The 25961-nt window shown below is 54.5% G+C and overlaps 1 protein-coding gene across 1 annotated transcript in view; it reads right to left on the minus strand.

Annotated features, from left to right (window-relative positions):
• Window positions 1–386: 386 nt before the first annotated feature.
• NGEF (neuronal guanine nucleotide exchange factor) overlaps window positions 387–25961 on the minus strand; it is a 39496-nt gene continuing 13921 nt past the window's right edge. The window contains exons 4-13 of the mRNA XM_077869268.1: window positions 11940–12100; window positions 10311–10463; window positions 8996–9125; window positions 6748–6822; window positions 4953–5042; window positions 3753–3916; window positions 3356–3511; window positions 2659–2738; window positions 1835–1939; window positions 387–1358 (exon numbers count right to left, since the gene is read on the minus strand). Of these exons, the coding sequence (XP_077725394.1) occupies window positions 1168–1358; window positions 1835–1939; window positions 2659–2738; window positions 3356–3511; window positions 3753–3916; window positions 4953–5042; window positions 6748–6822; window positions 8996–9125; window positions 10311–10463; window positions 11940–12100 (1305 nt within the window). The 3' untranslated portion in view covers window positions 387–1167. The remainder of the gene's footprint in view (window positions 1359–1834; window positions 1940–2658; window positions 2739–3355; window positions 3512–3752; window positions 3917–4952; window positions 5043–6747; window positions 6823–8995; window positions 9126–10310; window positions 10464–11939; window positions 12101–25961) is intronic.

The raw sequence follows: 25961 nt of genomic DNA on the forward strand, positions 1-25961 counted from the left end.
GGGAAGAAGTACCCAAGGTAGGAAGTGACTGGCCAGGTAGGAAGCCCCAGCCCCATGCCTGATGTTAGATCTCCTGTGGGATCGCCACCCACTGATTTTTCTGATAGTCCTACTATGGTCTTCCAAAGCTGCGTTCTCACTTCCACTCCAACTCCTTCAAATAGCATCTTGTTTCTGGAATCCTTCCATAAGTAGAGGCCCAAATCTTTTTCCAACCTGAGGTCCTAACCCTGGCTGCTTTTTCCTGTCTTGGAAGTCACCTCAATCCCCTCCTTTAGGACATGCCTCCTCCACTGGCCTTGAAAGGAGTTCCTCTTTCCCTGCCCAGAACCAAACACCTCATTCCTGTGTGCAGCAGAGCAATAAAGAGCAGACCTTCACCTCCGTTATTTTATACATGATGCTTCTTTTAATGCAGCCAAAAATGATATTTGCTTTTCTCGGAACCAAAACCGATACAGGATGCAGTGACCAATTCATTCCTCACAACACCTGGGCTCCTGAAGGGGCCAGAAGACACAAGTTACATCCAGCTTGTCAGGGAGCCAGAGGTGGCATGGGCCCTCGGGCCAAGCTCTGGTAGGCCTGCCATGAAGCAGGGCCTGGCCGTGCAGCCAGAGGCTGGCAGAGGCTTGGGGAGGGGGAAGACAGAGGTGTTTGGTCTCTCAGTCCTTTGAATCGGAGACCAAGGGCTGCTCATCAAGCTCAGGCAAGGGTGATCCATCTGCACGCCTGGTGGATTCTAATGGCTTCCAGGGTAGAGGACAAGTGCGGGGGGGTCATGACAATCCTTCCAGCCTGCCCTCGGCCAGGGACACTCTTCCAGTGCCTGGGAAGGCCCCTGGAGCATGCCGGTCCACTTCCACTCCCTCTCAGAGACAAGGGGGAGAGGTGGCAAATACTGTTTCAAATGGACTTTCTCGTTTATAAATGCAGCAGAGGAAAGACGTAGGCACCCTTTCTCCAGTTGGCAAGCGAGGGGGCCGAGACACAGGGGCACTCAGCGCGCGGCAGGGAGAGGGGCGGGGGTGGCCCCTGCACAGGCACTTGCCTTCCCCCAGAGGCCTCCACCGTCCGTGGGGTCGGCCTGCCCGGCGCTGCTGCTGCTGCTGCTGCTGCTGCGGCCCGCCCGCATCCTCCCGCCAAGCTGGTGACCCGGGCCCGGGGTCATTGCCGATTTCGGCTGCCCAGCTTCCTGCGATCCTTGTTCTGGCTGCGCTGAGGGTCGTCCATCTTGTGGACTCGGAAACATTCCTTGAGGTTCTGGGACCGGATCTTGGGATTCAAGATCTCCTCAGTCATGGAGCTGGGGAACCAGCCTCTCTCCTGGTCATGCAGACGCTCGCCAAAGATCCACCCTGTGTAGGGATGGGTCGGGGAGGGTCAGGCCGTGGGGGTGAGGGCTGAGGGCTCCCATCCCTGCTGGGATAGAGGTGAGGGAGATGCACGAGCCCGGCTGGCCCTTCCAGAGAGCACCTGCTCGGCGAACCGCCGCTGGACACGCTCAGATTGGGTTTTCCCCTCATAAGCTGGGAAAGCACTGCCCTGACACCCTCCTGGAGGAACCCGGTGTGTCCCAAATGTATGGACTTTGGAACCCATTCCTGAGCCCTCAGCAGCTGTCTGCTGCTCAGAGTGAAGCCAGGCCGCCCCCAAAAGGGAGAGGCATCCAAGCGGACCAGGTGGTGTCTCAGTGCCTCCGTCTTGTTGGCCAGCCTGCCTCTGAGCCTGGGCCTCGTGGTGACACCCCCACCTTCTCCCTCAGACTGGCACAGGGTCCTGGGGGCGGGGAGGGGGTGGCACGAGTGGGGGTACGCCCAGCCCCCGGCCTCACCGTCTTCGGTCTTTTCCAGAATGTTCAGAATGTCGGCCAGCTCCAGTGTCAGCTCGTCCGGCTGCTGGGCCACATACGGGTGCACACACTGGACCTGGGGACAGTCTGAAGGGAGGGGGGAGGGAGGTGACACGTCATCACCAGGTCACCCGTCCTGCTCCATCCGCAGCAGGCCCTGGACACACACACTCACCCCCCACCCCGGGGGCTAGCAGGGCAGGTGCGCCTGCGCCTCACGTTCCCACAGCAACGGGAAAGGGTCTGCTCAAGGGACAGGAGGGTCTGGCTCCACAGAGAACACGGTTAAAACAGGGGCTCTGGAGGAAAACAATATGCGGATAAAGGGAGGAGCAGTCGGGGAGGGGGACTTCTTTCGGACTTCAGAAGGAACTTGTCAGGCCTGGGATGTGGTGCCGGGAGCCATTTTGGGGAGGGCCAGGCCCTGGAGAGCACAGCAGGGCTAGCAGCTTCGCTGTGAGGCAGGTGGGCTCGCCCCTTTGTATCTTAGAAGACCTTCAGACGGCTGGCAGCCCCAGAGAGTACTGGTGTTTGCCTTTTGGGCCCACATCCCTCTTGGTTTCTTCGTGGTACCTATCACTTAAGACCCTGGGACTTGTTTCATCAACCATCCACACGTTTGGGAAGCTCGGTCACACCGAAGTCCTCCATCAGGGTTGGCGCACAGGCCCTGGGGCAGGGGAAGCCACGCCGCCTCTGGGCTGTCTGGGCTGGCTGGCTCGGAAGGCTGCCCCATCAGGGGTGTGGAGCAGAGGCAGAGCCCCCCCCCCGCCCCCACCTGCCTCCTCCACCCTGAGGGCACTTACCCAGCAGCCGGGAAGTGAAGGAAACAAACTTGGTTCTCCGGTTGGGGGCCAGTGAGGTCATCCAACGCTTCATCTCACTCCTGGGACGCGGAGGAGGACAATCGCCGAAGCCACAGAGCAAACCACCCCTCACTTCCCTCCGGGCCTGGTGCCAGGCATCCCACAAGACCGCAGCAGGACAGCTGGGGGTGCCCAGCATCCAGCGGAGAGGCACGGGGCGCCCTGCTGAATCTCCCTGACACGCGTGCCACCCCAGGGGCACCCCCGAAAGCCGCAGTCTCTCAGACACATTGTCTGGGCGGTGGGAACTGGTCCAAGTGGACCAACTGGGCCGAGGTGGGTGGGGTGACCTGTGAGCCCTGTGGGACGAGAGCCGAGCACCACTCTCCCGCCCATCTCGGCTGTCCCTCCCCGAGCCCCGGGGCTGCTCAGGCCCGGGCCGCCCAGGGTGTGGCGCACTGGTCAGCCAGGCCCCGAGGGTTCTACATGTCATCAGGAAAGAGAGGCCCTCCTGGAGCCTGAGGCCCCGAGGGACACCCCGACTGGCGGCAGCCCCTGGCAGAAAGCTTCCCCTTGGGGTCTGGGCGGCCGGTGGGCCACCAGGCATGTCCTGAGCCCCAGAGCCTTGCTCCACCTGGGAGGGAGACCCGGGGCGCCTCGGGCGTCAGGGGCACGGCTGGCGGCGCGCGGCACTCACTGAGAAGACGCCTTCAGCATGTAGGTGGCCTCCCGGTCGTCCGCGTTCTCCAGCAGCCGCAGGATGAACACGTTGGCCAGCGTCTGGCCCTGGTCCTCCAGCTCCTCCACCCGGAGGAGGCCCCTCGGGGCCGAGTCAAACACTTGGTACTTGTCTCTGGGGACCCAGGGCGGCAGGGTGGGTGTGTTGGTCCCCAGGAGGCCCCAGGGAACCCCCACCTGCACCCCCGGTCCTGCTGGCCCTACTGTTGTGGCCACTCCTCACCTCATCCTGGAAGCCCCCCACCTGAACACCAGTCCCCCCACCCCCAGACTGCCGCCTGCCAGGGTGACCGGTGCTGAGGGGCTGGCCCAAGCCCCAGCTCTCCCTGCCGCAGGGCAGGGGCCCAGCTGCTCACCCGGGGATCTGCCGGCAGATCACCAGCAGGTCGTTGAAGAGGAAGAGGTAAATTTCCCGGAAGAGTTTCTTGGTCCGCAGGGTTCGGGAGGTCTTGGGGCCTGACATCTGCTGCAGCTCACCCTGCTTCAGCAGCCAGCGGGAGTGGGAGATGATGGGCACGGACTGGGGGCGGAGGGGATGGGGTCAGAGCGGCTGTGCCCCTCCAGGCCTCCCGGGGCTCCGCCAGCCTCACTGGAGTCCTAACCCGAGGACTGGCATGGGGGCACTGCCCTGGGGGGTGGGGTGGGGTGGAGCCGTCCTGGGTAAATGCAGGAAGAGCAGTGCATGTGTGTGCACACACAAGGGTGTGTGTCGCTGTGTATTTGTGCTGGGGGCAACTGTGCATTTGTTGTATATGTGTTTGTGTGTGCTTCTATGTATATGTGCTTGTGTCTAAGTGTGTCTATGTGGACTCGTGTGTACACCTGGGTGTATGTGTGTGGGAGGGGGCACCTGTGTGACAGTTGTCATTCCCCACCAGGCTCAGCCCAGCAGGGCAGAATCAGAGCAGGAGCCAAGTTCACAGCAGAGAGGAGAGAACTGGGTGCCATGGGACAAGCAGGCCAGGTCTGCAGGTATCCACTGCAGGGCTCAAAGGGAGGCTCCTGGCACCCAGCGGCCGGACCAGCAGGTGGAGATGTGGGGGGAGCCCAGAAGCCCATATCTGCATCCTCAGCCAGGGCTCACTTCCTAAACACAGCAGGACCTCAGGGACCCCCATGTGCACTGTGTCCTCATGTGTCACCAGAAACCTGGGTCCCGGGGGCTCTTCGTGCTCATGAATACCTGAAGCTTTACATAAAGTTGGGGGAGGTCAATAACTGCGGTCAGATTTTCAGTCCCCCTCCCCCCATTTAAGAATCCCTGATTTGGTCCCTGTCACGTGCTTCATGTCCACTAACTGCTCAAGGTCACACAGCCAAGAAACGAGAGCATGTGGCTCCAGGCTCCTTGCACACCATCTCTCAGAAGATAAGCACAGGCCAAGGGGATGGCATGGTCACAGGGGGCAGGCAGGGTCAGCGAGAGGTGTCAAGAGAGATGTCAGTGAAGGTGACACTGCACTGAGACACAAGGCGGGGGGCAATCATTGGACTCGACCAGGGACAGATGCTGCAGGCCAGACCAGCTGGGGTGACGGGGACGGGCACAGGCTCACCTTGATCTTAAACTCCATCTTCTTCTGAATGCTGATCATCTGCTCTGTGCGGCTCATTTTCCTGACACCCTCGTTGCACGCTTTTACCACCTAGCATCAGAAGGGGGACACATGAGGCCAGGTGCGGCCAGCTGTTCGCAGCCCCTGCCTTTGTCCGCTCTGGCCCCAGGGCGTGAGCAGACACTGCCTGCAGCCGAGCCTGGCTGGCCTGCTGTCGGTTATGGCTCGCGGTTCTCATTGAAATCATTAAAAAATTGCAGTAATTTTACATGAAGAGCCAGACCAGCTTAGAAGCCACAACCCCTTTTTGCAAAGATTACAGGTGTACGTGCCGGTTTGTGAGGTCAAGCACCCGCAGGTCAGCCATGAGGTGTGAGATAACTGGTGAGCTTTACCCTCTTCTTTTTACTTATGAACACTTGCTCAATTTTTTTTCTTTGTATTGAACGTCAATTACTTTTATCAATTAGGAAAAAAAAACCCACCTTTGTATTTTATTTAGTTTTTCATGGGTTTTATTTTTACGTCATCTCTACACCCAACAGGGAGCTCGAACCCTGAGATCAAGCATCACATGCTCTACTGACTGAGCCAGCCAGGTGCCCCTAAAAATACACCCTTATTAATAAGAGAAGTAGGGACGCCTGATTGGCTCAGCAGTTGAGCATCTGCCTTTGACTCAGGGAGTGATCCTGGGGTCCTGGGATCGAGTACCGCATTGGGCATCTTGGGGGAGCCTGCTTCTCCCTCTGCCTGTGTCTCTGCCTCTCCCTGTGTCGCTCATGAATAAATAAGTAAAATCTTTTTTAAAAAATAAGAGAAAGTAAAGTACAAGAAACACAAGTATAGCTTTCATTAGAAGGGAAAGAAAAGGAGGTGACAGCAGAGGAGAACCTAGGCACCAGGCTCTCAGCACGGTCGCCGGCACAACTGAGCGGCCCCTGCACCTCGGCCGGAGCTGGCTTGGGGCCCCAGCAACACCGGGAGCCACACGGATGGATGGCACCCAGAAGGGACACAGACGCCACCGCTTCCAGCACCGCCCTACCCTGCTGGCGACGCCCAGGAGGAACCGCTCCTCCAAGGGCGAGGACTGGACACTGCTTCTTCACCTGGGGCGGAAAAAGCAGGGCCAGTGAGTCCTTGGGCAGACAGGAGGGGCGAGGCAGGGGGAGGAGGTGTGGGGCGGAGCTGTGTCAGGGTCCAGAGCCAGATCCAGCCCCCAGGGCCGTCCCAGGGCAGGAAGATGCTGGAAGCAGGCTGGGACAAGCGTGGGGCCTGAGGGCACCGGACGCCTGCAGGGGGGCAGCTGATGAGAGAGCCCTGCAGGTGGGTGGCAGTAGAGGTCACCTCGGCTGCTGCTGGTCGGCCCTGGCTCAGTGACAGCAGGGGCGCTGTCAGGCCACACCTGCTCTGTTTTTCTTTCTTTCTTTAATAATCTTTACGCCCAACGTGGGGCTTGAACTCACCACCCTGACATCAAGCTACCCCACGTCTGCCTTTGGCTCAGGGCGTGATCCCGGAGTCCCAGGATCGAGTCTCACATCGGGCTCCCTGCATGAAGCCTGCTTCTCCCCCTGCCTGTGTCTCTGCCTCTCTCTCTCTCCATGTCTCTCATGAATAGATAAATACAATCTTAAAAAAAAAAAAAAAAAAAAGCAGATATTAAAACGAATTTGCAATTTCCAAAGACACACGGACAAGGGAGAAAGGCAGGACCAGACAGTGGGCGGCAGGTATCCGGACAAGGAAAACAGTTTATGGAGGAAGAAAAGGAGGAGGAAGCACAGCTCACCATCTCCAGTTCCTTGTGGGCCTCCAAAGCAGTGCACTCGCGCTCAGACCTTTCTTCCACTCTCTTCAGAATGTTCTGAGCACAGGAAAATCTGTTTTAATTTGACCACATGTGGCCTTCCCTCCCCTCCTGGCCCCCATGGACACGGGGCCTGCCCTGCCCTGCCCCGGGGACTGCCCTCATCGCCAAGTCACAGTGACCCTGAGACTTTGTTAACTCTCCTCTTACTGGTGAAAGTGCCTTTTTTTTTTTTCTCCAACCGTTTCATTTTCTTGGATTAACAAAATGATGCTCTCATCACCTTTGCCTCAAAACGTGCTTCCCAGAATGCCTCCCTGATGGCTCCGGACCACCATCCGGCCTGCCCTTGCCCTGCGTTTCCTCAACACAATACTCAGCTAGGTCTTGATCTTCCTTTTGTTGGTTTTCGTTGTAGAAAAATTAAGATTTTTACATATCTGTATATGCTCTTTTCCTGTAATTTCTTCATAGTTTCCCCCGACTTCTGTTTCAGTTTTTCCAAGTTAAAAAACAAATTTCACACGTAACCCCTTCAACTAGCGTTCTGGGACTTGGGTTTGTGCCCCCTGAGCTCTCTCATAGCGCTCTCTCTGGCCGCCCTGGGCATCGGGGTGGGGCGGGTGGGATTGCTTCCTCTGACGCCCTCCTCTTTGGTCTCAGGCCTCTGGGCCCGGTCCCCCCGGCCCCAGGCTGTGACCTCTACTCCTTACTGCTGCCGCCATGGAGCTAGCCAGCTGCCCCAGGTCTTTGGTCTCCCCACGTCTGACCTCTGAGCTCCCCTCACTGTGGCTTGCAGGTCATCCTCTCAGCTGAGAGCCATGGCCAGGTCCACACCATCCACTCCCCTGCGGGGTGGACCGAATAGCCCAGCAGCATGCAGCAGGCCCCAGGGTCCCCACTGTACAGGCGATGCCCCCCGCTCCAGGCTTCCCTGGCTCCAGCCCGCCTGGCCTTCCTCCTGCCTCACCCCTATTCCTCCTTGGGCACCGTGTCCAGGGCTGGGTCTTGGGACCCCTTTCTCTCCTTGTTTGGTCTCTCTCGCTAAATGGCACCTCAATGCTGAGAAGCCCTGCGCTGACTTCACCCCTTTAACTCTGAACTTAGGGACTTGCTTGCTCAGGGCTCTCGAGCTCAGCTGGGTCACACCAAAACCCCCGACTGCTCCCGACCCTGTCTCCCCACCTTTTTTTTCTGTTCTTCTCCTAAAAGATTTCATTAGATCAAATAGTAGTTGTCTTTCACTTCCACTAAAACCAAAGCTTCCCAAGCATAGAAACCCGTGGATATATCTGTGACCTTTGGCCCCAGGACAGACTAGCAAAAAAGTAGGCACAGTACTCAAAAAATTGTTTGTGTGGTATGAAAGAAAGGCCACTGCAGACGCAGACCTGGGCCATCTTCAGGTTTTGTTCATAACTGTTTTAAGACAACTCATCCATCCAGTCTGCTCTCCCACAGTTCAGATGGGGAAACTGCTCCAGCTTAGACTCTTCCTCCCTCTTACCCGGAGTAGAAAGTGGGCACCTCAATTCTGATTTCCTTCCTTCCCTCCAGACTCTCCCCTCCTCCCTACCCCCCACCCCGCCTTGCCCCCTCCCCCAGGCCAAGCTGCCTTTGTCCAGTAGCTTCCAGACCCCTTCTGCCATTTGCACTCCTGCTCTCCTGCCCATCACTCTGCACAGGCAGCCGTTGCGTGCTCTCACAGAAGGCAGTTATCAGGCGACTCCTGGTCCTGCCGAGGAATGAAGCCAGCATCTTACCTGGTCCCTCAGGGCCTCAACTGACCTTTCACCCAATCTGCACTCACTGCTGTCAAGTTCCCTCAGCTCACCATTGGCCTCCAGGCTGTGAGCCTCGTTGCCCCAGGGCCTTTGCATAAGCGGTTGCCTGTCACCTGAAGAGCTCTTCTCTGTCAGCCCAGTCTCTGCTCAAATGTCACTTGTCTGAGAGTCTTTCTTGAGCCTCCCCAGCTGACGGTGGCCAGGCAGTGACCCCCTATCAAGTACCCCGCTTCACTGTCCTCACAGCCATGACCGCCTCCTGGTTTGTGTGTGCTTGTCGATCTCTCTCCCAGACTGCAGCTCACTGGGAACAGGGGCTGAGTCCCCCCACTGCCTTAGGATTTCTGGAACAAATGGACTTCCTAGAAAGCTAGCAGAGACCTGGAACAGCCAAAGGCAAAGGCCTGCAGCGGGAGAGGTGTACGCAAGCCCAGGGCACGTGGTACCTGGATCAACAGCTTGAGGCGCGTGATCCTCTGGAAAGGCAGGATGAGGAAGGAGGACAGAGGCAGCCCCCTGCACTTGGGGTCCAGCTCCAACTGCGCAATCAGCTCCCGAAAGGCCGCCTTCTCCTGGCTGGGGACACGGACACGAGGGTCGGTCTCAGGCGTGAGGAGGCGTGAATCGGATGTGCGTCCACGGCCCGGAGGAACCAGACAGCCCACGGGCACCGAACACACGCTTACTGCTTTTCATGCAAAATAAACCGTTCAGGTACGAGCCAAATAACAATAGTGGCTTCACAGGCCTGGCCCATGAAAACGTAGCAAAAGATGCCATGTGTGGGAAGGTAAGAATTGCTCATGTGGCCAAGTCCATGACTCAGGCACACAATTCAGTGATTTGCCCAGCAGGGAGCCATGGCAAGGTGAACCCACGTAGTGACAGAAACAGCAGCAGGCTGGGGGCAAGGGCCAGAGGGACTTGCGCTGTGCCTGCCGCCAGAGATGTCCTGTGTGCGGGTGGCTGGGCAGGGGGCAGAGAGGGGGCCGCCTAGACCATGGCCCCAGGGACACCTGCTCACCGCCTTTCCACAGGTGCCCTGCCCGAGGGGCACCCCAGGGTACCTAGGCCCTGTCCTGCCGTATGCTGGCTTCCTTGGTGTCTGTCCTCAGAGCTGGCGTCCTGATCCCCTCCCATCCATTTTCAACCCCCAAACATCCCAAGCCCTGAAAGCTCCATTTTAAAGCATCCACGAGTAGCTACATGGCTTGATGGCAAGCCCAGTGAAGCCGAACGTCAGATTGTTGCTTCCCAGAGAGCCCTTTGGTGCTCCGGAGTCGAGCTAAGAGCACATCACTGGTTAAACCATCACCGAAGCGTGGCACAGAAGTGTGAAATGTTTAAAAGAAGCAAATTGACTGAAAAATCACCTCATCGACCGGAACTCCAGGGAAGCTGACAAGCAGAGAGGTGAGTAATAAAGTCAAGAGTGTTGCTGGAACCCTACAAAGGCTCCCCCGCCGCCCCATCCTTGCCTTTGTCCCTACCTCAGCCATCTTCCCGAGCCCTTGGGCATTGAGGGGTCCTCCCGGCCTCAAACCCTCCCTGCTAAACCTCACGTTGCTCAGCCCGCCGCTCTGGACACGGGGCCGGTGGGCGCCACGGCTGCCTGTGTCGGGGTCATATTCCCCTAGTGACCCTGACGCCCCGGGCACATGCCAGGCTCCGGTACTCTCCTGGGAAAGCAGAGGACCAAGGACCACGGCTGATGTCCTCGTGGAAGTGGTGACACCTGCAGCCCGGGACGGGGACACTCACAGCAACTGCTTGTAGGTCCTCTCCTGGTAGGTCTGGTTGCTGACGTAGGTGATGTACACGGAGAAGTGGTTGGCCGCGTAATGGTACACGATGTCGCACACGTCCGAAATGACGATGTTCTCCTCCATCCGGCGCTCCAGCTCCAGGAGAAACCTGCAGGGCGCAGGGTGGGGGCAGTGGCCCAGGTTAGGGACACGTGACAGCGACACTCAGGACACACCTCCAGCCCCAGGCCCAGCTCAGACAAGGCAATGGATGCGGCAGGACGTGATGCCCGTGCTGACGGCATGGTTGGTTGCATCGAGGAATTATCTGTTCAGTGTTTTCAGGTGGGTAATAGCCTCAGGAGTATTTTTTAAAAGAGAGTGAAAGCGACCTTATGTGTGACATACACACTGGTGTGCTCCTTGATGAGGCAACAAGGGGGATTTGCTTCAGAAGGCTCCCGGGGTGCTGGAGAGGGGTGGGGATGCGAGCAACTCTAGATGCTGGGCTGGGGGTGGGCTCAACACGCTCCTGTCTCTACTTCTGCATGTCTGGAATTCTCCACGATGAACTATAAGTAAATACATAAATAAGGGATGCCTGGGTGGCTCAGTGGTTGAGCATCTGCCTTCGGCTCAGGGCATGATCCTGGGATCTGGGATCGAGTCCCGCATCGGGCTCCCCACAGGGAGCCTGCTTCTCCCTCTCCCTGTGTCTCTGCCCCCCTCTCTCTCTCTGTGTCTTTCATGAATACAGAATCTTACAAAAAAAAAACAAAAAACAAAAAACCGCAAATAAAAAGACTCCCTTCCCTCAACAAGGTGAAACAGCAGAGGCCAAGGGGTCTCTCAGCAATCCTGCACCTGAGCCCACTTGGGAGCTGCCATGAGGAGGAGTGCAGAGAAGGGGCCCACCCGGGGGCCCACAGAGCACCAGCAGCACCCCGGGTACCCCAGAGGTGGAGGGGACCCTACTGCCACACCACAGCTTCACATCCAAACATGCGCCGTTAGACTAGCTCATCCAAAAGCTGAGTTTTGGGCTTTGAGCCACAGATTTCCAAGGCCTAGTGAGAAATGGTCAGTGGATCTTCTATCCTAACAGTACAATTTGGCATCCTTTTCTTCTTTGCAAGAATCAATTAATGGCTGTTTATTCTTCCTCCAGTTAAGCTCCTCCCATCCTTATAGGCAACATGTAAGCACAGTTCCAAAGTCATCTCCACATATTATGGAGAGAGAAGGCCTAGGTCCAGGACGGGGTTTCTGCAGAGGCTCTCAGGGACTCTTGGGGCCCTGCATGCACCAAACCAGGACTTTAGGACACCAGGATAGAGAGCAGCTTACACGGACCCCCTGGACCTGGTCAGGACACCCACCACACACCTGCCTGACTCTGGGGGACATGTGGGATATCTGTGCTGTTGGGAGGGAACCTGCAGATAGGAGGCCTGCTCAGGGGGACGCCCTGGCAGGACGGGAGGCAAATGGCTGGGTTTACCTATTTGTATCTTACTATAGATAATTCCAAACACACAAATGTAGAGAAGCCAGTGTAACAAGCACTCGCCACCAGCTTCAGCCATACCCCAGGTGAGAAGGTTCTGGAAGCCAGGCCCCACGAGGACCAGAGCAGGTGGCTCACCGTTCACTGACGGCCATGACGTCCAGGACATTGGAGAAGAGGATGTGTGCCTCAGACGGGTGCAGGATCTTCTTCAAACGTTCATTCTCCATGAAGTGAGACACGAGCAGGCTCAGGCTTTTGTAGTAGGAGGCCTCAGAAGTGACCAGCTCGAACATGGCCTGTGTCAGGACAGAGAGGCAAGAGGAGGGCCAGCGGTCACCTCCCAGGCCTCACCTTGCAGGAGGGCATCTCCCTGGCTCCCGGTCAGAGACGCAGAGACAGGAAGGCCTGTGTGTGCAAGGGCGAGTGGACTAAGGGTGCTTCCACACGCTGGCTGCAAGGCTCCCTGCATAAAAGGCAGAGAGAACGTGCTCACGGTTCGCTATATGGAAACCCAGAGACCTCCTAACATCCGGAGCACGGAGTAGGTGAAAACCCAAGAGGTCAGGCATATACTGGAGCCCCAGCAACTGCTAACGGTGACGCGGGTGGTCTCCTGGTGCAGAATGGGCGTGAAAATCGGTACGGAGGGCCTCCCACCTATACACCCCCAGGGACAGCTGGAGGACACAGGCCACCGTGTCAACCACAGACAGCAGGAGGGGGTGCATCTTTTATCTTTTCACCCTTTAACTTGTCTTTATATTTTTTTCAAAGATTTTATTTATTTATTCATAGACACACAGAGAGAGGCAGAGACACAGGCAGAAGGAGAAGCAGGCTCCACGCAGGGAGCCCGACGTGGGACTCCATCCTGGGTCTCCAGGATCACACCCCAGGCTGCAGGCAGTGCCAAACCGCTGCACCACCAGGGCTGCCCTAACTTGTCTTTATTTTTATTTATTTTTTTAATTTTTTTATTTATTTATGATAGTCACAGAGAGAGAGAGAGAGAGAGGCAGAGACACAGGCAGAGGGAGAAGCAGGCTCCATGCACCGGGAGCCTGATGTGGGATTCGATCCCGGGTCTCCAGGATCACGCCCTGGGCCAAAGGCAGGCGCCAAACCGCTGCGCCACCCAGGGATCCCCCTAACTTGTCTTTAAATTGAAAAATGAGCATCTATTATTTCTTCCATGGTCTAATTTCATAATGTAATCGATAAAGCAATTTTCACTTTGAAAAAGAAAAAGAAATCCAGAATCTGATAAGCTCCCTGGAGGCAGCCTTATTCTGTATCAAGCCTGTTTCCTGGTCGCTGAGCCTAAAGCACACAGCAAAACCAGTCGAGGCTCTGTTCTCTCCAGTGAGGAGCTTCTCTGCCGTGAGGGCCCACCTTCCCTGGCTTGCTCCCAAGCAAACCGATGACCTTTCCTGAGGGTGGGTTCGGGTCCCACAGTGGCCGCCCAGAAGGGACGGTGTAGTGGGGTGAACTGTGCCCACCCCACCCCCCCAAAGCTGTGTCTGTGTCCTAAGCTCTGGCACCGATGACTGTGAATTTATTTGGGAAATATGCAGATGCAGATTAATGATGTCCAGGACATCACCCTGGATCGAGAGTCTAAATCCAACAACAGGTGTCTTTCTAAGGGAGCCATGTGACACACGACGGACGTCTGACATGGAGGCGCCCAGAGGAGGCTGTGTGAAGACCAAGGCAGAGCTGAATGTGCCCCGTGCCCAGGGCCACCTGCAGGTGCCGGCAGCTAGGAAGGGCAAGCGGCTCCCGGGAGTCCTGACACCTTGGTCTCAGGTCTCTAGGCCTCACAGCTGGGGGAGAAGAGACCCCAACTGTCGTGAGCCACCTCGTTGGTACTGATTTGTTACAGCGGCCCCAGCTCTCTCTGTGTCTTTCTTGAATATGAAAACTACCAGACAGATGGAGCAGCACAGGGATTCTGGTCCTCAGCACAGCGACTCTGGTCCTCTCCGTGCCCCAACCACCCCATATGTCACTGCAACCCTCACCCCCCGCCCCACCGGCCAGAGCCCTACCAGGGCTCGAGGCTCTGGCAATGAAAGTGGAGCTCCAGGGCCCAGGAAGGACGGGTGGAAGGAGACAGGGAGGGACTAGCATTTGTTCTAAAGGCACTAGGAATCCTCCCGGGTCCCCCAGGAACGGCGTACGGGGGGGCTCCTGTTCCACCCAAAGGAACCAGAGGCAGAGGTGAAGTAACGCCCTCAAAGTTACCGCTGGGCAGGCAGAGGCTCAACCCAAGGGACTTCCGAGCCCTGGGCTGGGCCACCACGCTGCCCCGATAGACCGCAGGCAGAGCAGGGGTTACAAGAAGCGACGTGTTTGCAAGTTAGGGACCTCCAGGAGCATACACCCCCCCCCAGCAACAGGGTCAGAGTCCACAGGGAAGTCACTCTGGGGTGGCCCAGCAATCAGAGCCCGGGCCACCGTGGCGGAGAGCCCACCTGGTGCCCCAGTGGGTGCCCCCGACCTGGGCCGATGGGAGCCATCGCTGGAGCCTCTCTGGAGCCACCCCCAGGTCGCGGCGGCCAGGTCCACTTGGCGGGCGAAGCCACGGAAAGCACATCCCAGCGGCCTCCCTGGTGGCCCCGCACCCCACGACCCAGCGCTCGGCCTGCGGCGGCACCACGGGCCCGCGGGAGGCTTCTCGGCCTGCGGCGCGGGCATCAGACCACCTCCCTGCCGCTACGCTGCGGTTCGCTAAGAAGATGTCCAGAAGGTGTCAAGCCACCGCGGCTTGCAGGCTCTAAGCAAATACGCAACCCGCCGCCCGCACAGGGACGCGGCCGAGTGTGCTCGGAGGACGGAGCGCCGTGCCCGCCACGCAGCCCCGCGGAGGGCGCGTCTCCCCGAGGGCCACCCCTGCACACCCGCACCGCCTGAGCCCGCACCCCTGAGCCCACCGCGCACCCCGCTCCTTCCGCACGCGCCATCCGGGGCGTTGTCCCATCTGATGGTCACGACGCTCTCCCTCAGTCAAGCCTCTGGGTGCAGCGCGGGGCTGATGGGGATCCGGGCCCTGCGTGCTCTCCGCACTCTCTCTCATTCCCTCACTCATACATCCACTCATTCACGCATTCGCTCACTCACTAATTCACTCATTCATTAATTCACTCACTCATTCACGTACTCACCCCCTCATTCACTCACTCATTCAATACTTACTAATTCACTCACTCACTCACTCACTTACCCATTCACTCATTCACTTACTCATTCACTCACTCATCTGTTCACTCACTCACCCCCTCATTCATTCACTCACTCACTCACTCATCATTCACTCATTCACTCTCCCCTCTGCTCTCATGTTTGCTGAGCACCTGTCTAGGCATCAGGGATTTAGTAGTGAGCATGGCCAACTCCCTGCCACCATGGAGCTTGAATCCCAGGGAATGGGGACAGAGCAGACAGGGAGAGGTATGTGTGAGTGTATGTGTGCGTGTATGTATATATGAGTGTGATGAGTGTGATGAGTGTGAATGTGTGTGTGAGATGTGTTTATATGAATGAGTATAAGAATGTGAATACAAGAGCATATACATATGACTGTGTATGAATGAGCATAAGAACGTGCTGTGTGTGTGTAAAAGTGTGTAAGAATGTGCACACGTTGCTGACCATAGGGCACTCCTTGATAAAACCACTGCTCCGTGGCCACGCAGGCTGAGGCCCCCTGACCTGCCCCCGGCTGATGTATGACACCCTCAGTGGGGCTGACGCAGGATCCTTAGCCTTGGGGAACACTTGGCTAGACTGACCCGAATTTTATGAATCACGGCTCGTCTCTCAATGCTGCTTAGTGCTCAACTTAATATCCTGTTTGATTTCCGCCAATTATCCTGTTCCAGTTTTTTTCCCAGCCTTGCCACTACCAAGCCCGTTCCTGCCTGGGTTCTTTTCCAGGGGTGAGATCTGCTCAACTCTGGGTGCTGCTTCGGAGGGGTCAGTCCGGGTGGTTGTGGAGTTGGCAGGGACTGAGGTGGCCCTGGCATCTGGCACGGGCAGCTGAGGAGCAGAACGGTCAAGGCTTCTGCCTTGGAGTTAGCCAGACATTTGCCAGGATGAGAACTGCTTTAAGCAGCTAAGCCTGTTCCCATCGTGCAAAATGGGAACCACAGTCCCCAGCTGACAGCCGTCAGCCTGGAGCCCACCCATCTCAATGCACCTGCTGGACGCTGGGGGTCATTACGGAGTCAGCATTGGGGCGCTGCCCTCACAGGACTCAGCTCCACAGGATGAGGCTCTGGCCAGAGGGATCAAGAGGGGCTTGTACTAGGAGGTGACACTGGATGTGACAAGCCCATTCCCAAGGGCACAAATGCTCATGCAGAGAACGGATGTGCGCGCCTGGTGGGACAGGGGGATGGTGGCCAGGCCATAAGAGGACCACGGAGGAAACAACAAGCTCCTGTTTCCATCTTTGAGTCTTTCCCCTGCCCGCTGTGTGGGCCTAAACCACACAGCCTTGTTTTCCAGAGTCCAGGAGGGCTGCTCCTGGGCGCTGAAGGTGTTCACACCACTTCCCGAGTTGGCTTGTGGACGAGAAGCCACATCTGGCTCCCCGCAGGCTACCCTACCACACTTAGAAGACACTGGATCATATTTTTCTCAGTAAATTTAGATTTTTCTCCAAAGAAAGGAAACAACAGAGAGAAATCACTGGTGTCCCAGCTGGGACAAGACCATCACCGCTCCGTCTCACATGAGCTGACTGGATTTAGCTTCAGCTGGCAAGCATCTCCCCCTTCCTGGAGCAAGGCCAGAGACACCTGAGCCTGCAGACCCCAGGCCAGCACTGCACCCCTTGAATACAAGATACTCCAGAGATGCACAAAGCCAAGACCCCTTGCTAATGCAGGGTCGGCCACGGGGGCCGCTTGGGGTTCACTGGGGTGCTGTAGGCGGCCTCAGCACTGGGGGAGTTGCAGAGTTAGGACCACCTGGCCATGCTGTTCAAGCAACGCATTGGAAGAAACAAATGAGACCCCAGCCCATCAGCAAGGGGGATGAAAGAGGAAGCAGGGACACCAGGAAAATCCAGGGGAAAACCTAACCTGCTTCTGATTGAGGGAGGTGAGAAACCAGTGCCAAAACCCACAGTGCTGCTTGTTAAGAACCCACTTCACTCACCCGTCAGTTACTGGGTCTCAGACAGTTGAGCTTGTGTCACAGTTCATCGTCTGCCACGGGTCCTCGGGGTCCGGCCAGGCAAGCTCACTGCCCCAGTGCTCCACGCCCCGCTCCCACACGGCCACTGGCATCGGCCCTTGGTTCTTCCACCAGCAGGGCACGGGGGGGGAGCAACCCCCTCCCTTGCTCTGCACCTGCACCATCTCCTTGTAACTCAGGACTCTCTAGGAACCCCCCATGCGGCACATTTTGTCCTGTCCTGACCTCCGTGTTAATGGACCACAGCTGTCTGAGGCCACCGCCTTCCCTTTATCACGATGTGGTCATGTGACCTGAGTCACAGGTCCCCCTGGATGGAAGCTGCCCCCAGGACGGAAGCCGTCCCACCGCCTGCCTCCCTGCCACTGCCGTCAGGTGTGGCTTCAGCACAGCTGGGAAGCAGAAGCAGCCCCCTCCCCACAGTCCCGGTTTGGGGGTGGGGGCCCACCTCTTCCCAAATCCCAGGCTATTCCCAGGACAGGCTGTCCATGGCGGCTGGATCTCAGCTCCCATCTGAGCAGGTGAAAGGAACAAAATGGGATCTTCTTAGGTAGTCTGCATTTTTCCACCTGCTTGGGACTGAATTGTGTCCCCCCAAGCTCATAATGTTGAAGCCCTAGCCCCCAGTATGACTGCAATTGGAGATGGGGCCTATGAAGAAGTCATTAAGGTCTAATGTGATCATAGAGGTAGGGCCCTGATCCCCTATGACTCTGTCCTCATGAGAAGAGACAGAGACACCAGGGATGCAAGCCAAAGACAGCGGTCCCATCAGATACCAAGGTTGCCGGGACCTCAATCTTGGACTTCCAGCCCCAGAACTGCGAGAAATTCATGCCTGCTGTCCAGCCTCCCAGGCTGGGGCAGTTGGTTATGGCAGCTCAACCTGGTCAAGTGCCACCTAATTTCCCATCCAGCTCCAAGAACTGTGGCCCTTTCCATCCTCTGGGCCGACATTCGCTAGCCATTGGACTGGATGTGGACTGGAAGGCAAGGCCAGGAGCCCCCTCCCAACACAGGACACACACTTCTCAGGGAACAGGGAAAAGTTGGGCATTATTCCAAGTCACTGGAGCAAGGCCTGGGAGCAGAGTCAAGAGAAAAGAGACATTCTCTGCTGCAGGTCCTGCGTCACTGGGGAGACTCAGACCCAACAGATGACTCTTCACAGGTGTTCTGTGAAACAGCGTGCGCGGCTTCCAAAAATACCGCACCGGAAGACAAAGTTCATTTGGCAAGAACTGAGGACCATTCCTGCTGCCCCCACCCCTTGCCAGAATGAGGCATTTTCTCTCCCTAAATCCAGGAAACTCTTGGCCCTGCTTCTTGCTTGGTCACCATGCTCCTGCTCAGACACAGACTGAGCAACACTCTCCTGGTGAGCAGGGATCATGAATACCCTCGTCCGTGCAAGGTTATCAGAGACACACAGCCCCGGGTGCAAGCAACAGCTGCCACTCATCAACACCCAACAGGTGCCTGGCGTGATGCCATGTGCTTGTGAGGCATCACCTGACTCAGTCCTCACCACAACCCTGGAGGTCCCCCAGACTGTCCCCACAGATCAGGGTGCTAAGGTCCCATGGCCTGTGAGTGGCAAAACCAGGGTTTGTGCAAAACCAGGGTTTGTCCTTTTGACTCCAGAGCTCTGTGCCTTGACTGCTCTGCTACGGAACAAGAAGCCCTTCCACGCAGACACCAAGTTTTCCCACCAGCCCAGGGCCCAGCAGTGCCAGGCCAGCACCCTGCGTCCTCAGAGGTGGGCCTGCTGTGATTTGTACAGAAGCCCCCTCCCTCCTATGCTGGCCCCTGTAGACTGTAGACTCTCTCCGGGTCCTTAATTATCTGCTTGTTAACATGGTTCTTTCGAGTAGGTGCTTCATACATTTGTTAAAGGAAAAACCTCCTCAGTAGCGCTCTCATGCGTAAACCAGATCCCCAGTCCTGGTTTACGGATGACACACTCGTAACTTCCTCCCACGGGTTCTGCTCCCCAGGGCCCCCTGCTCCCCACGCTCGGAGCGCCCACATCTGTTTACAAGGACACCACTGGCTGCATTATACGTTCATCCTTCTTTCTAGGCTCCTGCTGGCCGTCCAGTGTCCCATCCTCTCTCCTGGACGGCTTCCTGAAGTGGCAGGTACAGGAAACTCAATGCTCCAGAAGCTTACTGGCCACCTGCTGAGAGCTGGGGGCTGCCAGACACTGGGGATCCCGAGATGACCAAGACCTACCCCTGCCCCCTCGGAGACCCTCGGCCCAGGAGACCTCAAGCGTGGGGGGCCAGACTTTGCGCTGCTGCCCAGACCTCAGCTCAGTCATTCCATAAACCTGGACCAAGAGCCACCTCCAGGACGTGACTGGGCTCAATGCTGGGGACACAAAGGCACAGAAGCATGCTGTCACCAAGGATGCAGCCTGGGCACGGCCGATGACAGCTCAGCGGTGACCCTGACAGTGAAGTGGGGAAGCAAGGAGGAGGCCGTACCCCAAGCAGCAGGAGAAGCAGGCAGCCAGGGAAAGGTTCTGGAAGGGGCTGAGAGTTAGCCAGGCAAAAGTGGGGGAAAGCCAACATTTTTCAAGCTGGTCCCCTGACCACAGGTGTTTGTGCAAATGCAGATCCCCAGGCCTCGCCCCGGGTCCACACATAACCTGTCTTTTAACAAGATGTCCAGGTCCTCGTGAGGTGTGGCGGTGACTGAGGACCCTGGCACCCGAAGCTTCTGCAAGTCACTTGGGAGCTTTCTTACTTGTCACTCGGAGCTCCTAAGTGTTAGGGCACCTGCCTGATGCCTATCTTTCCTGGTACATTTGCTTTTAGCTGGAGGGCGGGAGGAGACAGAGAGGAAGCTGGGCCATAATGCCAGGGGTCTCCTTCTAGAGCACCCCACTACCTTAGAGGTTGCGGGGACATAACCCATGGACACCCTGGTTCAGACCCCTCGGTCCAGTCTCCAGGCCCCACAATGTGCCAGAGGGAGTTATGGCCACAAAGGCTGGGCCTTATGCTCCAGATGACCACACGCTTCCTCCCTCCTCCGGGGCTGTCACAGGAGCCAGGGTGAAGGGTGGCCAGGCCCGTCCATGAGAGGCTGTACCTGCACTTTGCTCTGGGGCCTTGAGTCCTTCTGTGCCAGCGTGGCCACCCCCAGCAGATGCCCCTCCACGCTCCAGGCTGGTCCCTCCCCTCCACGACCCGACTGGAACAGCACAAAGCTTTGCCACTTCTGGGGCTAGCCCAATAATTCACTATCACAGGTATTAAGGTGGCTGGAAGTGACTCCAAAAAGACACTCAGTAAAGAACAAGCTCCTGAGAGTGTCTCTCTTCCACGAATGATGATGGATCAGATTCCAGAGTGCACACCTTGACCCGCTGCAGTGGGGTCTGCGGGGTCCACCTGAGGCCTCGGCCATCACATGTCACACAGCGTGGCGACAACGACCTCGGGGTGCTGCTGCGGGCCTAGGGCTCACATATGAAATTGTAGCTTCCTGCAGCCCTGGGGCGGGGGGCCCTGAGCACCCCTAACGTAGGTATAAACTTTAAAAAGACACAATCTTACAACGATGCCTCACTCACAGTAAGAGAAATGGAAATTAAAACCACAACGAGATATCGCTGATTATCTAGCACATCAGTCAAGACAAAATGATGGGCTCATGTACAGTGGTGATGTGGAGCGAGCACCCTCATACCTCAGTGTGAAGATAGCATCTCCCAAAATTTAAAAAGCAGGGAACTCAACTCCTCAATTCCACCTGGCAGTTTCCGTGGTAATCCACTGCGAGGATTTCAGTTTTATATAATAATGCATTGAATGTCCTGGACCCGCAACATTTCTAATCACAAATAGCCATCCGTTGGGGGGCTGGCTAAAGAAATCAAGGAACATCATAAACAACAGAGATCCATAAAGCGAACCAAAAAAAAAAAAAGAAAGAAAAAAGAGAATGGGGTGCTCCATTTGGGCCGATGTAGAAAGATTTTCAAAACATTTTTCCAAGTTGAGAAAGCAAGCACAGCACATAACCACGTAATAGCAGGTTCACCATGTGTGCGGCACACGGACGCCGCCCTCGGGGACCAGGCACAGAGGAGACGTTTTTCACCGTAAATCCATTTACTCTTTTTGCACTTTTCTTTTTTTTTTTTTTTTTAATGATAGTCACAGAGAGAGAGAGAGAGGCAGAGACACAGGCAGAGGGAGAAGCAGGCTCCATGCACCGGGAGCCTGACGCAGGATTCGATCCCAGGTCTCCAGGATCGCGCCCTGGGCCAAAGGCAGGCGCTAAACCGCTGCGCCACCCAGGGATCCCTCTTTTTGCACTTTTCATCAGGTACGTAAGTTATTTATCCAAAAGATTCCTTTCAAAAATGACAAATGCTAACATCACTTTGTGGCAAGAATTACAGGTGTTTATCATAGGACAGGAGCTGTGTGATGTCCTGTGTGATGGCTATCGTCCTTAAACCGTGGAGCAAAGTCCCTGTCCCTCCTAACTGGAGACTCATTTGTTGAATTGTTAAAGTTTATCCCAAAGAGACAAGTATGTGGTTCAATGAGGGTTGGTGAGCAAAATAACAGTCACGATTTAATTTCTTTTTTTGAAATCTTTTTTTTTTTTTTTAAAGATTTTATTTATTTATGAGAAACACAGAGAGGCAGACACAGGCAGAGGGAGAAGCAGGTCCATGCAGGGAGCCCGACATGGGATTCAATCCCGGGTCTCCAGGATCACACCCAAAGGTAGTGCTAAACCACAGAACCACCCAGGCTGCCCACGATTTAATTTCTTGATAGAGGTACATCATATTAGGGTGCCTGGGTGGCTCGTCGGTTAAGGGTCTGCCTTTGGCTCAGGTCATGATCCCAGGGTCCTAGGACGGAGTCCTGCATAGGGCTCCCTGCTCCTCCGGGAGTCTGCTTCTCCCTTTCCCTCTGCCCATAGCATGCTCTCTCTCTGTCAAATAAATAAAATCTTTATAAAAAAAAAAAGTACATCATATTAAAAACCCATAATTTTCTTCTAAAATGGATAGTTTTTTTTAAAGTACATTAAAATTCTACATTGTGAAAACAGGTAAAAAAAACAAAAAAAACAAAAAATGTATCCTGTTTTGGAGGTTGAGCAGACTGAGATCGTAATAGATCCTGATAGATCCCCTAGGAGGCCCACACAGGATAACCACTGGGTCCCCTCCCTTCCTGCCCCTGGCAGGGTGACGCTGGAAGTCCTGACTGGGCACCCTGGGGCTGTCCCGCTGCAATAAGAACCAGCCTGTGCAGGCTGCCCCATGGGAGTGTCTGCATGACCTGGTTTCCTTGGAGATACTCAAAATATCATTCCCTGCTCAGTTTTTGAGCTGTGCACACCCAGCTCACCAAGATCAGGGACCAATGCACGTCTGTCTTTTCTATCCCCTTTGCCTAGACAGGTTCCTGGAGCTCGCTGGGGACATGGGCCATGCCAGCCACAGGAGTGACCACTCCACGTAGTATGCTTGGGCGGCCCCTCCAGGTTCTCCATTCTTTCTCAGGGTGCCGGCGTCAGGCCTAGTGAGAATCAAGCAGTGACTGATGCTTCCTCCAGTGAGGTGAGGCCCCCTGGGTCCCTCCCCTTTGCTTTTGACTCTCCCTCAGGACCATTCCACGTTCCATGGCTTTCTGGGGAAGCCCCTGCCCTCTCTACAGCTGCCTCCCTCTCAAACCTTATAATTTGAACGTACGTCTGATTATTTTCTCAAACTCTTGTGTTCTCAGACAGCAACCCCAACACCATTCCAGGCGGGAGGGTGGGAATCGAGGGCTACAGGATAAGTTTAAGAAACAGAAACTAAACCGAGAAAATCCTACCTGATGTCTAAGACCACGTGTTCCAACTTCAGCTACCTAATTTTTACTTAGAAAAGGAGGGAAACATACAATTTTGTTCTTAAATCCCAGTTCTTCAATGACTAAGACATAGGCCTACCAAAAGGCCATCATTTTGGGGTATTTTCCTTGTGTGAACAGTAGTTCATTGCAACCTGCTGCTTTTGTAGCTAAGGAGAAAAAGATGTTCCAACAACAGATTGAGCTGGTGGTACCAGTTGCCTGACTTGCTTTGAAAAATGAGAAGATCTAATGCAGAAGTCACTGATTTGGAACAAAAAAGATCTGGAGATCTCACTGCTTCCTTTGCCAAATATTAACAAAATAGAAACTCACATTAAGCTTTTTAAAATAAATATGAAAGTCAGACCAGGGGCATCTGGGTGGCTCAGTCGGTTAAGCATCTGACTCTTGATTTCGGCTCAGGTCATGATCTCAGGGTCGTGGGATGGAGCCCCACGTGGGGCTCCGTGCTCAGCATGGAGTCTGCTTGAGATTTTCTCCCTCCCCCTCCCCCTCTGTTCCTCCCACTGCTCACTCTCTCCCTAAAACAAATAAAATCTTAAAAAAAAATAAAAGTCAGACCATAAAGTCTCAGAGCAAGATACATGGCCTGTGTGCCCCTGTGATTTTCTACTGCATGTGACTGTATTTATTGTTAGGTCATCCTAGTTATTTAAATATCTTTACTGGATCTATTAGAAATGATGAAAATGTTATTTATTAAATCTATTTTTCCATGCCAATTCTACTATAGATGGAATGCTTTATCCCGCCTTTATCTTTTAATTTTTTAAAAAGATTTTATTTATTTATTCATGAGAGACACAGAGAGAGGCAGAGACACAGACAGAGGGAGAAGCAGGGTCCCTGCAGGGAACCCGATGTGGGACTTGATCCCAAGACCCTGGGACCACGACCTGAGCCAAAGGTAGATGCTCAACCACTGAGCCACCCAGGTGTCCCTATCTTTTAATTTTTTTTTAAAAAAGGTTTTATTTATTAGAGAGAGACAGAGAGAGAGAGAGAGAGAGAGAGAAAGCACAAGCAGGGAGAAGGGCAGAGGAGGAGGGAGAGGGAGAAGTAGACTGTGTAGCACAGAGCCCACCACCACAGAGCTGGATCCTACAACCCTGAAATCGAGACCTGAGCAGAAACCAAGAGTGCATCCAGGTGCCCCTCTATCCTGCCCTTTAAAAACTTAATGTGTCATAAATATTCACCTTGTTCATTCTTTGAAAATATATATATATTTTACATGTTTTCCCTGTGTACACTGTCTTACTAAGTAGTTCCCCTATCATTGGGCATTTTGGGTTCTTCCTCCCATTCTTCCCCTAATTTTTGCTGGAATCAACATCCTTATAAACAAGTATTTGTGCATATTTCTGATTATTTTTCAAGATAAATTTCTAGGAATGGTAACACTAGACAGTGTGCAAACATACCCTTGTAAGGGTCTGGTACACACATTGCTGTTTTCTCCCTATCAGTGTGTTTGAGAGTACTCATTGAAAAATCTGCCCAACACCAGGTTTTAAATATATTTATATTTTAAAGTCTCTGCCATTTGAAATGCCTCAATGTTGTTTTAACTTGGACTTCTTTGATTAAACCAGTGAGTTTGATTTCTCCCCTCCCACCCTTTAAATTTAATCACCGGCCACTTGCAATTTTCCTGGGAATTGTTCTGTCCATTTTTCTTTGGGATACTCATCTTTTTCTAATTGATCGAGACCTGAGTTTTGCTCACACATACAAAGACAACTAAGTTTTGGATATTTATCTTAGAATCAGCCATTTCCCTGAAATGCCTAATAAGGATCCAGTGCTTTTGATTCCCTCAGGATTTTTAAGTAGGCAGCCATCATCGGCAGGTAAGGGTGGCTTTGACTGTCCTTGCTTATGCTTTATCTCTTATTTCTTTCCTTGTTTTGCTGGACTCGCTAGAACTTCCAGAGCAACACTGGTGTTAGCAAGCTTCACTGTCTTGCCTTGATCGCCACCAACAACAATTCTTCATTAAATGTGATCTTGGATATAGACCTACGATGTTCTTTATAAATTTCCAAAACTATCCTGAGTTTTGTTTAAATGGAAATAAATGTCCTATTTCCCTTTTCAACGTCTTTGAAGGTCAGGGTATTCTTCTCTGGCCTATTGATAGGATACATTCTGGCCCCAAACTTCATACCATCTTTGCATTCATGCATATGTGTTCAATATATGTTATTCTTTTTTCTTTTTTAAAGATTTAAATTTATTTATTTGGGAGAGAGAGAGAGAGAGAGTATGTGTGCGCACAAAGGCGTGGGCAGAGGGAGAGGGAGAAGCGGATTCCCCACTCAGGGGCGCTGCCCTCACAGGACTCAGTTTCATGGGATGAAGCTCTGGCCAGGGGGGTCAGGAGGGGCTTGTCCTAGGAGATGACACTGGATGTGACAAGCCCATTCCCAGGGGACAAGGGAGCCTGACATGGGGCTTGATCCCAGGACCTCAAGATCTTGACCTGAGCTGAAGGCAGACACTTAACCAACTGAGCCACCCAGGTGCCCCCTCAATGTATGTTATTCTTTTAATGTATCTCCAGATTTGATTTTCTTATGTTTTATGTAAATTTTTGCTTTAATTCACAGTAAGACAGATCTAGGTTTTGTTTTGGGGGTTGGGGCGGGCGGGGGGGCAGTGCTTCTTTTGTTGGATTGAACAGAATGAGGACATTCAATCTGTTTCTTTTCCTCTTTCCCCTCTTTTATGTTTTAGTTTTTAAATTAGTATGTGGTAAAATTGACTTTTGATGCACAGTTCTAAGAATTTTAACACAGGTATAAGATTCTTGTAACCAACACCATAACCAGGACACACAGGGTTCCATTACTCTGAAAAAGCCCCCTGTGCTCTCCTGTTCTGGTCACACCCTCCCCGTCCTCATCCCTGGAGATGACCACTGATCGGGCCTCTGTCACTGCAGCTTTGTCTCGTTCAGCGTGTCCTACAGATGGAATGACATGGTGTGTAACCTCCCTGATTTCCTTCACTCAGCAACATGCCTTTGCATTCACCTAGCTGGTGTATA

The sequence above is a fragment of the Canis aureus genome, chromosome 24 (assembly GCF_053574225.1).
Source record: "Canis aureus isolate CA01 chromosome 24, VMU_Caureus_v.1.0, whole genome shotgun sequence".
In the NCBI taxonomy this organism is placed as follows: domain Eukaryota; kingdom Metazoa; phylum Chordata; class Mammalia; order Carnivora; family Canidae; genus Canis; species Canis aureus.